General features: G+C 41.9%; 1 protein-coding gene and 1 pseudogene across 1 annotated transcript in view; one reads left to right on the top strand and one right to left on the bottom strand.

Annotated features, from left to right (window-relative positions):
- The window catches only part of AGBL1 (ATP/GTP binding protein like 1), a gene marked incomplete at its 5' end in the record, with an annotated part of 782,586 nt that overhangs the window by 123,969 nt on the left and 644,817 nt on the right, over positions 1–13,800 (top strand). The window contains one exon of the mRNA XM_029237077.1: positions 8,583–8,727. Coding sequence (XP_029092910.1) covers positions 8,583–8,727 — 145 coding nt within the window. The remainder of the gene's footprint in view (positions 1–8,582; positions 8,728–13,800) is intronic.
- On the bottom strand, positions 5,504–6,322 carry LOC114904473 (annotated as a pseudogene).

Raw genomic sequence — 13,800 nt, 5'->3', positions numbered from 1 at the left:
AGGATAGTTGCAAATATCAAAAAGAAAGAGTAAAAATGCTTACGCCTCTTGGCTTTTGAGACTGTAAGGACAGGAGCATTGACAGATAAGAAGGTCAAGAGTCTTGTTGCTCTATCAGACACAAGGGCAATCATCACCGTAGAAGTAAGGATAGTCTATAAAGCACAGAGATGGGCTAACAGTTTGTAATGAAAGAGTCAGCAGTCTTTAGTCTTGGATGTATTAGAATATGGACCTGGGTAGTATTTTCATTATATTCTTCAGAACAATAGCAAAGCCATACAATGTTGTTGGTTTTCCATAGCAATGACTTTCTGACCCACCTATCTACAGACTCTCAGGATCCTCTTATGGTCCAAAGAGATTGAGACTAAAATCGTCTCAAGGTGACAGGGGCCACAGCTGTAGGGGAAAATAATGGAAGCATAAATTTGGACTTCTGTGTGTCAAGGATAACTTTTAGTGTCTTCGAGAAATAGTAATTCTAAATAAACATGAAAGACCCAGCTTGCAGTGGGCTTGGATCTGGAGGTTAGTAAGAGATTGGACAAACATAACATTCAGCATCCTCTGGGGGAAGGAGGGGGGGATAGCTCTCCCTGGAGGCTGCTTCCTTGGAGGTGGGGGATCAGGCATGGGCTTAAGGGGATTTAGAATCTGCCAAGAGGAAAAGGAAGAAATCAAACATCCCAAAGCGGAGCCTTGGCCTAAAGAATGACAATGTTAGTGTTAATAGCTTTTAGATTCATTAACAAGACAATTGTTATGTGATTAAAGAGTAACAGAGGGGTAACATGAAAACCATGAATGTGTAATGTAATTCATTTTTCATCTTCCAGCCATGAATACAACAGAGATGAATGGATAAGATTGCTACATTATAACATAGTTTGTTTTACACCAGTTCACCACATTGTGTTAACATATTTCCAATAATGTGATCTAACAACAGGATAGATATATTATGTATGTCTCTATTCAACTGCAAATCAGAGTGCCTTTCCCTACCATACAATGCCTTAGATTATACAATGTATTTATTTATTTCTTTTACCCATCACAATCTTTGAGTTGATCTGCTTTTGAAGGTTTCGTGGCTTCATCCCTGACTTTATGCTCTCTAATGTATTAATTTGGGAGAACTTTACCTCCTATTTCTTTGTCTCCAGTATGTCATCAGGAACTCAGAAGTCTTATTTCTATTACATTCTTATATTTAGTACCATGTTCTAAAGGGGGTGCCAGGGTGCTTATTGTGTAGAGAACCATGAGCCATGGTACCTGAGTATATCTATGGGAGGGTGAAAGAAAAGAGTACTCAGAAAGAATCGGATATCCATTTCCTTCAAAAAGTGATAGCAACAGTGATCAGTTAAGGAGGTGGGCTGACTGCTTTGTGGGTCCGAGCATTATCACTTAGAAAGTGATCTCCAGACTATTTTGATAAGATATACTAATGCATGTACTTTGAATATAGAATTGTTCATAATTTTAAAAAATCAATTATACACGCCCTACTATACTAATATATTATGCATACTAGAAAACATGCAGAAAGTTTAGAATTTTAAGACATGGGGAAAAGATGAGAAAAATAATTTTAAGTTTAAATCTTTAAATTTTAAATGTAAAATTGTTATATATTTTTTTTACTATTGGTAACTCGGGGCATCCTATACCCTTAAGGTTTACCATGAAAAATATAGTTGTAAATTGCCTTTTGGCTAATTTTGAAAAATTGCGGTTAACTTCTCCAATCTAGTTAAATAATTTTTACACAGATAAGAATTCTTGAGAAAGAGCTAATATTAAGGTAGGAGGTAGGTCACGTCAGTTCTTTCATTTTCTTGGTCATTTGTGTTTAAAGTGTAATATTATTATCAACCTCTGAATATCAAGCAGAATTTAGAAAAAACTAATTATCTATATTGCAGGGTTTAGTTTAATTTAGATAATATAATCTGTAGAGCCACTAGAGAAGGCTTCTGCAAGTTTAAATAGCTTGCCAGAAGCTAAAATCTAAAGAATGAGAGAGATGGTGAGCTATTCTCATCCCTCCCTCAGGAAGCCTACTGTACAGCAGTCGATACTAAACTACCTGACATATGAAAACCATAGATATAAAATGTAATGCATTTTTCATATTCCAGCCCTGGGAAACAACAGAGAAGAATGGATAAGACTGCTGTAGTGTAATCTAGCTTGTTTTATAATTATTCATCATAGTAGCTTGACTTGGACAGCATAAGGGCAGCGTTGTCCATCCCCATATTAAACCTTAGACAACTTTCTTTCTTCCTTATTAGATCATAATAAATTTAAAGAGAAATCCTAATATCTTCTCCCTGTGTTCAGCAGATCTGATCTTCTTGCCCCTCCCCTGGGGTACCTCCTCCCCCCCATCCCACCCCCTCGCCCACCCACCTGGCAGATCCCTAAGCCGGAAAATCAAAAGGGATCCTCTAGAGGGAAGAACAGAAATGGGCAGGCTTATTTTTCCATGCCTCTTGTAAAAGCAAGCAAGGATTGTTTTAGTTCCTGCTTTATTTACTTCCCTGCGGTCTGCTTCTCCCTCTAATGTACACAGCCTCACACCTTTTTGAATTTTCTCCCAGCTCTGGTCTAAAGTAATTTTGGTGCTGAAGGGCAGAGGGAGGGAAGCTGCATGCTCAGAGTGGCCATGTAATACACAACAGCTGATCTCTTCTGACATTTATCTCTGCTCGTGAGAGGAGATGCAACAGCTCACTCATGAAGATGAATGTCATACAAGAGCTCTGCCATCATGCATCCTTCCCAGGGATCTCAGGAGAGAGATTTGGTGCTATACAGAATATTAGAAACTCTGCAGACACAGGGCAGCCTGGTGACTTGACTGCCCTGCCTTATTAGATCCTGTTAAATGAAATGATGCTCCCATGTTAAACAGAGCCATGGTCATTATAAGGTTATCTAATTCACTCTCTATCTTGGCATTTGCTTCTCTCATGCACACACAGAAAAAAAAATACTCCTCAAAGATAAAATAAAAAAAAATGACTTCCCAGCATATTTTAACGTACAAATGGAAGGAGACTGGGTTCACCACCATGCATTTGTGTACTTTGCTCCTTGCTTCATTGAAAGCTTTATGATTTTAAAAGTGCAGACCCTTCCGAGGATAAATTGTTCAGGGAATGGAAAAGGAAAGGGGAGCCTTTTAACTGTGGAATGGCTGATCTATCCATATCATCTTTGACCCAACATGCATCTAGGATCTGGCATATTTGAGAGCACACTTGGTTTTCACCAGGTTTCTTCTCCGCCAAGAAGAGCAGACCAAGGAGAGAAAGTTTCTGGAGTGAAACTTCTACCACTCATTAATGATGTGACCTTGGGGCAAATTATTCCAGCCTCTCTCAACTTCAGATTCCTCATCAGTAAAAGGGGATAATAATGGTATCTACTTGATAAATCTGTGCTGAGGATGAAGTGAAATGAGATAAAGCACATGGAAATCTTACAACAGTGTCTGGTGCATAGTGGATGTTCAGTGAGTGTTAGCAATTATTAGTAATTAGTAGAAGCTTCTTAGTGGCATCAAATACCAGTGACATAAAGAATCATAGTGGTATGAATAATTTTCTCACTAGCTATCATCTGGATTATTTTACATTCCTTCTGTTATTTTAGACTTCAGGTTTATAGGTATCTCTGATTTATGAAAACCGAAACTTCAAATTCTTCCTTGCTGAATTGAACCAAAAGACCTCTTGTCCTTTTATCCATTCTTATGAGACAGGTGATAAAATGAAAAATAATCTTGGTTTTGGGGTAAGCCCACACCTAGGGTTGAATCCTGTTTATTGTGCTTGTTGTGTGGAGTTCCTCAAGACACTTAACATCTCAATTTTCCCAGTCTGTAGAGTGTGCATAATAATACCTTGAAAGGATATAATTAGGATTAGAGATAAGATATGCCAAGTATTCTAATTATTACTTCTAGAGCCTTAGGTCCATTTATTCTACAGGCCTTAGCTGAACAGCTGCTAAGTCCAGGTACTGTGCCCAAGCGTGAAGATATACAGACAAATAAGCATAATCCCTGACATAAAGCATGGGCAGTGAAGGAGAGGCACAATGTGATAAGAATTATGTAAAAGGGTGGATATTGGGGAAGACTTCCTGAAAGAGGAAACACTTGCGTTGAGTCTTGAAGGAGGAAGAAGAGTTGGCTAAATGAGGAAGAAGGAAAGCATTTCTATACAAAGAAAGAACATGGGAACCATTTGAAATATAAAGGATGAATGTTACTGCCTTGCAAACATCCCTCAGTATGTTCATATCATAATTGGGAAAACAAAAAGAACTTGATAGGATCTCACTTTACCATGGACAGATCTAATTGTAGCAAGCCAAGTGTTTCACTTTGGAGATTTATGGAACACTTCACTTTGAAGAAGGTGAACTTGGGAAAGTTTAAAGGTTTCTGAAGAGGAAACCTTTGCTAGAGGTGGAATCATCTCCGGGACTCTCCCACTACAATGCAGCCACCAGGAGACTCCAGTGGGGAAGCCTGACGTTTGCTTTAGTTTCACCTACAGTTTAGACCCTGGATTAGGGTTGCAAGTGAATCTCCTTTAGCTGAAACTCATCCTAAATGAGGTGATTTTCATTTTTCTTAAATTCCAGCCATCAGCAACCATCCTGAAGAGGGCTGGATTATTAGTGGGGAGCTTTTAGTCATGCCCACGACAATCTTGCCCATGAAGCTACAGCAAGGGTGTGTGTACAGCAGGTGTGTGTGTGTGTGTGTGTGTGTGTGTGTGTGTGTGTGTGTGTGTGTTTTGGGAGGGTGAGGAGGTAGATTTTATAGCCCAAACTACCATTCTAAACTTTCCTTAAATCACTAGAACCTTGGTCCACAGAAGCTCAAAAGCTAAAAATTATTCTATTTTATTTCTCTCTCCATTTCACTGTAGCTGTTCCCTGCCTGGAGTCCAGTTTTGGTTTGAATGGTGGAAAGAGCCTAGGGATGGGAATTTCATAGTCTTTTTTTTTTTTTCTTTCGGAGAGAGCAGCAACTAGGGTGAATTTATTTCCTCCTGGGCCTGGCAGGCTGGGAGCAGAATACAGACAAAGACACTGGGGCATGTGGCCTGTTATGGCCTGGAGTTCAGCTGCCTGGGTGGTAACTGAATGGGTGTGCCAGGGTGTGTAGGGACTGGAGTGATCCAGAACTGAGAGAAGGGCCCTTGGGGTGTGCAAGTAACACAAACGTTGGGCTTGGCACAGATTCAAGAGAGGGGTTATGGAGTAGATGTGAGATGGGTGTGCTGGGGCAGGGTGTGTTGAAGCATGTTGGGCCCTGGCTGTTGACTGAGAATCCAGGCGCCAAGGGCTAGGAGAACAGAAAGGCCTGTGGGTCAGGAGGAGCCATGAAGATGTGACTGCAAACAGGATCAACCCTGGGGGAGACCGAAGAGTCCAAGGTGACTCCTACAGTGAGGTGATGAGGGGGCAGGTCTGGGACTCCCGTTCAGGAATACATGGTCAGCTGCAGCCACTCCTGGGTGTTCACCTGGATTTGTCCAGTGCCATCTTTGTCAAGAGATTTGAAGGCGCGGAACATGGCATCCAGTCTTACCAGGCAGCTGAGGAAGTTGTCAAGATCCATGTTCCCTCCTTCATCCGAGTAGCGTCGGATGATCATGTTGTAGAGATGCTCATTCAGGCGGAATTCTGCTGCCTCAAAGGCCCCTGGGAGTTCACTGCTGCCAATGGTCCCTGAACGGTCAATGTCAGACTGTTTGTATATGGCCTAACACTTTTTGATGTTCCACAAGTACGTGAATTCCTCGAAGCCCAGCTTGCCGGTCGTGTCACTATCCATAACAGCCACCGTGCTGCGACATGTGACAATGCCAATACCATCAGTCTTCAGATCAGGATGTCGGGTCACGACTTTGTTGAGAATGTTCACGAGTTCTGTGGCACTGACCTCCATATCCTCTCCAGCCAGCTGGGCAAAGAGCCTCCGGAACTGCCGGGCCTTCTCACTCTCATTGGCCTCGATGTTGGAGTAATGGGTGCGAGGGGGCGGAGGCTCTGGGTTGTACTGCGCAGCCGCATCACTAATGGCGCTAATGACTCCGCCCAGGATGCGTACGGAAGTTCCGCCGCGGCGGCCGCCGCCGCCGCCACCGCTTCCTTCTCTTTTGCCGCCGCCGCCGCCTCCGGCCCGCTGAGCAGGCCTCCGAGCACATTCCGTAGGCCCCCGCCCAGGCCCCCGCCTCCCCCGCCGCCTCTTCCACCCTTCCAAGAACGAGTTAACCAGGAACATGGCTGTGACTCAAGATTCCGCCTCGCTCGCGCGTCGGCCGGTCAGCGAGTCTCCATATTCTTATTTTTACTCTCTCTCTCGTTCTCTCTGGTGGCTGGTGGTGTAGCGTAGAATTTGCTTAGGATGAATGTGCCTGTGATGTGACTTCAGTGTACTTAGTACAGTGGGAAGCCTAAAAACAAGCAAGGCTCCTGTCAGATGAGACCGCCCCCACAGGCCTCGGGGGCATCTTCTTAATCTTGAGGAAAGATGCAGGCTCTGTCTCCACTGCATGTAGGTGAAAAACTTGGGGATGGCAAGGCACTGGATGTATGTTTCCACCTGCTTTTACCTTCATGAATATATATGTGTGGTGTGTGTGTTTTCACACTCGTGCATGTGAAGCTCTATTCCACATTCTGATTGGTTGTCAAAATGTTGACCATTTGACCAAAATGTTGACTGGCTCATCTCACTTAGAAGAGAGGTGTAATTGACTAGGTTCAGCTAGGTGTAAACTAAATGTGTGATTGCAGTGGAGCCTTGAAATCAGAATGAATAAAGGTAGAGCATATGTGGTTTGCATGCTTTCTGAGTTACCATCTGCTTCTTTACATACTTGCTAATAATCAGAGCCTTAGCTCCCGAGAAACTATAGAACTTTGGGGAAATCTGGAGAAAATAGACTCAATTAGGTAGCAAGATCCAGATGGCACCATGGGTAAAGATACCTTTTTGGGGACTTCCCTGGTGATCCAGTGGTTAAGACTCTGCTTCCACTGAAGCAGGTGCAGGTTCAGTCCCTGGTCAGGGAACTAATATCCTGCATGCAGAGCAGTGCGGTCAAGGAAAAACAAAAAAAAAAGTTGCCTTTTTGAAGTTTCTAGTCCTGTAGTCACAAGGGATATGGGTCCTATTAATAGGTTGCTGAAAAGCTGGTACATCGTTGGGGATTTCCTTCTTTCCCTAGGATGACCAAGGATCCAGGGTGCCACATTGGCAGAAGCTGATGCAAGAGAAATGTATAGCCTGATAGGTCATAGCCCATGGAACTACCAGTTTCTCTTACTCCCATTCTTAGTTTTATGAATATTGAAAAAAACACAAAACCAGACAGTAGATTTTCTGTTTCTTCCTTTCTTGCTCAGTTGATCTTTTTGCTTTGGTGGGAGGTGTCATGAAGGTAGCAAAAAAGGCAGAAAAGAATAATCCATATTTTTTAGATTTGCAAGAACGCACAGAATAATTATCTGCTGTTTCTTCCCTATCCCCACCCTTTCCCCCAATGAAACCCCAAAGCACAATGGACAAGAAAGCCAACATTGTAAATGTTCAAAGGTGGAATTACATCTTTTGGTGTCCTGATGTATTTTGCATTATAATGCAGCCTTGATAATAACATTTCTCAGGAAAGCCTGCACAGCTGTCTCAGCATCTAGAGGCAAGGAGGGAGTGTAACTGGCAGTGAATGGGGAAAATATTGCTTGGAATGTACTTCTGGGTGCAAATTACTTTGATACTGTCCTCTGAAGTATCAACATTGGTTCTTCATCTTTGACAAAGGAAAATGTGCATTCTCAAGCTGTAAGAAGCTGAACCACATTTGGGGTGACAAATGTATTCCTTTGGGAAGAAAGTATTGTGTAGTGGAAAGAACAAAGGCCTTGCGGGCAGATCTGGGTTTGAGTCCTGTATTGGCCACTTATTAGCCTTTTGACCTTTGACAAATGGATTTTTCTAAGCTTTTGTTCTTTCATCCACACAATGGGTTGTTACAATGATAACAAGATGACATACATTGTGTTGAGTTGGAACTCTGTATGGAGTAGTGATTGCTAATAAACCAGCTGGCAGGCAGAAAGGAAAGGAGGAGCTGGACTCTTTTATCTAGAGAGAGGCAGGGGTTGAGGAACCCAGATTTGGGTAATAAAATATATGTCTAATAAAATCCCAGGAAGAACAGAATTATTCACATTTTCCTCTGTTTTCTAGTTCAGTGACTCTATAGCCTTCATTTTCAGACACAGCAAGGAAAGGCCTATGGCATAGATGCCACAATTAGGAGACAGATGGATTAGCCTAGATGTAGGTGATTTGGGCTCATGACCTGGCAGTAAGCTCACTTCTCTATTTCTCCGTTTTCTACATTTTGCTCACCAGGTGTTTCAAGTGAAGGACGTTTTGCTAGTATATAACACCAAAGGTTTATGGCATCTCGAACCCTAAATGACTGTTTCCCCCAGCTTTCCCTCATTCTTGTCTCTTCTCCTTTCTCTTGTAGAAATCATTATCGCCAGAGCGCAGCCATCACAGGGGCAGAGTCTGGGAAGTGCTATTACACCCTCACCTTTGCCGTCACCTTCCCGCATGCCGAGGATGTCTGCTACCTGGCCTACCACTATCCCTACACCTACACCGCCCTCATGGTAACTTCCTCTCTACAGCCTTATGGCGGCCCAACTGAAGGGGCTCTCTGAGGTTTTCCTGGAAACATTCAGGAGACCCTGTCATCCTGGTGGGGACTTCAGCCTTCCAAGGGAGCCAGGGTTTGTTGTCACTAACTTGGTGGCTTTCTATTTGTCCCTTTTCCTTCCTTGGACAAGAGTTCGAGGCTGAGGTCATGACCAGTGACATTCTGGAGGCCCCAGTGGCGTATAGTGCTCTTCGTCTGCAGGTTGAGTGTGGGAGGTGGAGGGCAGGGGGACATTTCTTAGGGGCTCTATCTTTAAAAAGCCCTCAAATTAAGCAAGGAGAAAAGAGATTGGAATGAGATCATTCCGTTGAAATGGGGTAAAACCATGCAGGTCAGCTGAGATGCAGATTTAAAGGACATAGACGCATTGAGAGGAGTGAAGCAGAGGCTGAGGAGGTGAAGCTTGGAAAAACTCCCTGAGTTCACCTGACAGCTGCTTCCCCATTTCCAGTGGTTCCCACGGCCATGAGCTGGAGGCTGTTAGAAGGATCCAGGGCAGACAAGAAGGGTGGAACAATAAAGCATTGAATCACTGCAAATGAGGGTCACAATCTTTTTATGAGAGGAGGGTCGTGTCAACCTGTCCACACTCGAAGTCTGCATTCCGATGTCCTATCAGGCCCTGCACAGGGCTCATTTGACCAATCTGAGCAAACTGCTTAAACCATGCAGTTTCCTGTCATTTGCAAAAGTTGGCAAACCATCCCTTTCCCCTAGCTATTTCATGGATATCCTGAGGATTAATGAGCTAAAGTATCTCTTATAAAATACTTTCACCCTCTGCATTAATGCAAAATGTTATTAGCATATTTATAATACTATGTGTATAAGCAAATGGATATATCATTTAGCCTGAAGGATGAGCATTTTCATTGCGAGTCTGTGATAAGGAGTTGGAAAAGATGATAACCAAGAACATCTTTCCCCTGAGAAGGAATGTTCAAGTATAAATACAATTTTTTCTCCATTGAGAAGGCATACCTTAAACCACTTGGCTAACTGCCTCATAAAAGTACATCTGCCCTTCTCTCCATATGTTGGTTTGCCTAAAGAGAGATTCTTTTTTTTTTTTACTATTTCCCAGATTGCAAAAGATATACAACTAGTATTATTTGCGTACTGCACTTAGAGATCTCAAGAACTTAATCCAAGAAATGTGCATCACAGGCTTTGCTGTAACAAGGCATGTTTGTTTTAAAACGTGCTTATTGCCTTTAGGGACTTACAACAGGCAAGATTCATGATCCCCTTCAACAGCTGTTCTTATTGTCTGGCCTGTGAAACCCTGCACGTGAAAAGTCTACTGGGGAAGGGGATTCCTTTTTGAATGAGGGTTTGCCTTTTCCGTCGGGGGGGAATGATCCATGGTTCCAGGACAGTATTCTTTACCCTTGTTAGAATATCTTTGACCTCCTGGAGATTCTCAGTGGCAATTAGTATAAAAGTTTAGAATACAAAGGGGCTTGGGGAATTGTCTAATTCACCTTTATCATTTATAGATGCAAAAACTGAAGCCTAGAAATCTCACATTTAGCTAGTGGCCAAGCAGGGAACAGAGTACTGGCCTTTGACATCTATTCCTGTCTGAATAGAAAGTCTGAAACTCCTTCAGCCGGCCTTGACTACATCTGGCTTCTTACTTTGAATTTCAGACTTTGAATCAGCTTGTAGGCACTTAGCAAGGACCCATCAAAGCATCTTGGAATAAAAATGGGATCATGTTTGGGGAACAACACTCTTCTCACCTGAACCACATCCATAGCACCCAGAGTTATAGACAAAAATCTTGGGTTGAGGACTTGAACTCAACCATTCGAGGTTATATAATCACACAATCTGATGATTATATGCACGTATAAAAGTGGGCTGCCATTGCAGTAACTGCTGTATGTCATAGCTTTTGTCTTTGGGACCACTCAGTACTCTTGTCAGACTAAAGCACAAGGTCTAGAGTTTACAATCAACAAATAGTTTAGGAGCCACTGAGGTCAAGTTGGGGATAATTTCATATTGAGGGGGGACAAAAATTCAAGAAAAGAAGACCCCACCATCACTTGATCTCAATGAGAGGAAGAGAGAGGTCTTGTTCATTGATGCTTATTGGCTTGTTACTTTGCCTATTGACTGAACCTCTTCCCACTAGGAAGAGGAGAGTTAATGAGAAAGAGAGACAGGAAAAGGGTAGCTTTTCATTTCTTTTAAATGAGTAGAACAGAATAAGAAAGACGATTTGTTACTTGAAGTAAAAAATGTATATACTCAATTTTAGGTTTTACATTTCCAATAATGGGCTTTGTCTTCTCCAGGTTTAAGACAATAATTGACTCTGTGACTTCTCTTAAAAAACTCTTCCTCCCATCATGAACAAAATAAGTACATTCTGTAATGCACACTAGTCATTTTTATTTTTGGACATGTCCTAAGGAAAAACAGTTTTCTTCCAACAGATCAGTGATAAATGTGAATGATACCCCAAGGGCAGAATTAACTGGATGTTACTTGGGGGTTGTGCTGAGGGGTGGAAAATATATTTCTATGTGGAATTCACAGTTTTGTAAATCACTTATAATATGGATTACACTCACTAATTATAGACATTTTTATAGCAGAGGACATGTATTTTGGAGGTTTTTCAACATGAATTTAATTTTGCAACCTTAAAAGTTTTATTCTTCTCTTGTAATAAGGGAATTAGTATTTGGATCTTTCAAATTGATATCTTCCAGATGCTTGCCAGGAACTCTGTTGGATAATTGTCCAAATTATAGTATTAAAATAAAGCTGAGAGAAAGAAATACAATATTATTGTAATTATTGCAAAAGGAGTTTTATTTAATCATCCATCTCAAGATGTCAATAACTGCAATGATTGTTAAAGTGTTGTTAGCAATACTTGTTAAAGTACTTGGATTATGTTCTGGATTGCCCCTAGGTAGCCAGGAGTATTGGTTGAAAATGGCGCCCCAAGAGAGTTTCTGATGGACATTTTAGAGAGTAAGAAAATGGGACCTCACTGAGAACTTACAACTGCATGAGTTGGCAAGAGATAAGAAAAGTGATCAGAGGTAGGGTACATGTGTTGGGAGAGCTTAAGGCTTTTGAAGGGTAGAGTAGGGTTTTCACCAGACGCATATACCCACTGTGGTAGATGCTACCACCATCATCTTTAGAGATAAAATAGAGTGTACTGTGGGGAGAATAAGGGAGGGGAGGGGGAGAGAGGGAGAGAAAAAGAAAGAATCGAGAATTAGAATGCCATATTCACAATCTCTTATAAAGGGCTCACGTTTAAAATGTGTCAAGTAGGAAATATCGACTTACATGTGGTGGATCAAAGATGCAATGAGCAAGTCATAAATCAGTGTTGTCACTTAATCAATAGACAGACACCTATCTTTGTATGGGCCAAAAGAAAGGACAGGCACCAGTAAAGGGTCCTGATGTTGAGGAGTTGAACACAAAGAGCCATTCTGGAGGAGCTGAGATGTGTGTGGATGGTGAAGTCACTGACCACAGGAACCCCTGAATTCCAGGGTTTTGAGCACAATGTAAGAACAAGTTTTGGAGCAGACAGGCCTGGATTTGGGTCTAAGCTCTGTGTTGTCTTGCAATGTAGTCATGGGCAAACTATTTAACTTCTTTCAGCCTCAGTTTTCACATCTGTAAAATTGGAACCATTGAAGTGGTTATTCTACGGGTTATCAAGATTACACAACTTGATACATAACAAGTGTTAGCCAAGTGCCTACAACTAGTAAACAATATTAGGTGGTGACCATTAGAACGCTTATTCTCTCTTTTTTTTAATTAATTTATTTTTATTAATTAATTTATATTTTTGGCTGCATTGGGTCTTTGTTGCTGCGCACGGGCTTTCTCTAGTTGCAGCGAGCGGGGGTTACTCTTCATTGTGGTGCACGGGCTTCTCACTGCAGTAGCTTCTCTTGTTGCAGAGCACGGGCTCTAGGCGTGCGGGCTTCAGTAGTTGTGGCTCGCGGGCTCTAGAGAGCATGCTCAGTAGTTGTAGTGCACACGCTTAGTTGCTCTGCGACATGTGGGATCTTCCCGGACCAGGGATCAAACCCATGTTCCCTGCACTGGCAGGTGGATTATTAACCACTGCACAACCAGCGAAGTCCCTATTCTCTTTTTTATGATGATGTGTGATTATTTTCTCTGTTGGATGGATTGGAAGATACCCATTCCACAATACATAATAAAATTAAAATTATGTAAAAAAAAATCCCAATAAAGGACCAAAAAGAAATAAATACAAAATCTACTGATGGTTTTCTTAGGGTGGTTGATTATAATTATTTTTTCTTTGCTCTCTTTTCCAAATCATCAGCAATATAACTTGGTTTATTTTTAGTGGAAAAAGGGTATTAAAGTCACTAACCAGCAAATCTGTGAATACACATCTAGAGACTAATCACTTCTCTCAGTCTCAAAGTCAATCTGTATAACTTAGGGAGAATGGTATTGGCAGACTGGGGCAGTTTGAGAAAGCTCATTAGAACCTGCTTACAGCATGTTCTCTTTTTATTTAGCTTAAAGGTGTCATTTCTTCTCTTGTGATGAGCAGCCTTCAATTCTCTGATGAGTGTATTTAAGTGACAACTGAGAACTAGGCAGTACGCAAATAAAATAGGCCATCTCCTTAGGGGTGAGCTTTCTTCTGAATTAGGGGGGACAGGGAGTGTAGCAGTTTAGGGGATAACAATGAGAAACGAACGATTTTTGAATGTATAGTGCTTCTTACTTTTTCAGTAGCCACCAGCAGGGTAACCTGCTGAGGTCAAGTGATTTTATGGAAGTTTTAAGGGAGTAGCTGATAAAGCAGAAGGGGCAGAAGACTCCTGCCGAGAGGCACCAATGAGGCTGCAGGCTAAGTTATCAGCTGGATGTCTTTCATGGGTAGGTAGGATTTTCTTTTAAGACAGCCTCTCTGGGGGTTTCCATAATTGCCTTGAACCCATTCCCATTTTTATAAAGAAACCCACCCCTGTGGCTTCCGCAGGGCTGT

This window comes from Monodon monoceros, unplaced genomic scaffold, assembly GCF_005190385.1.
Source record: "Monodon monoceros isolate NGI ecotype Baffin Bay Population unplaced genomic scaffold, NGI_Narwhal_1 Super_Scaffold_21, whole genome shotgun sequence".
Taxonomy (NCBI): Eukaryota; Metazoa; Chordata; class Mammalia; order Artiodactyla; family Monodontidae; genus Monodon; species Monodon monoceros.
The sequence above is the reverse complement of the archived record's forward strand: the minus strand, read 5'-3'. Positions and strand labels throughout refer to the sequence as shown.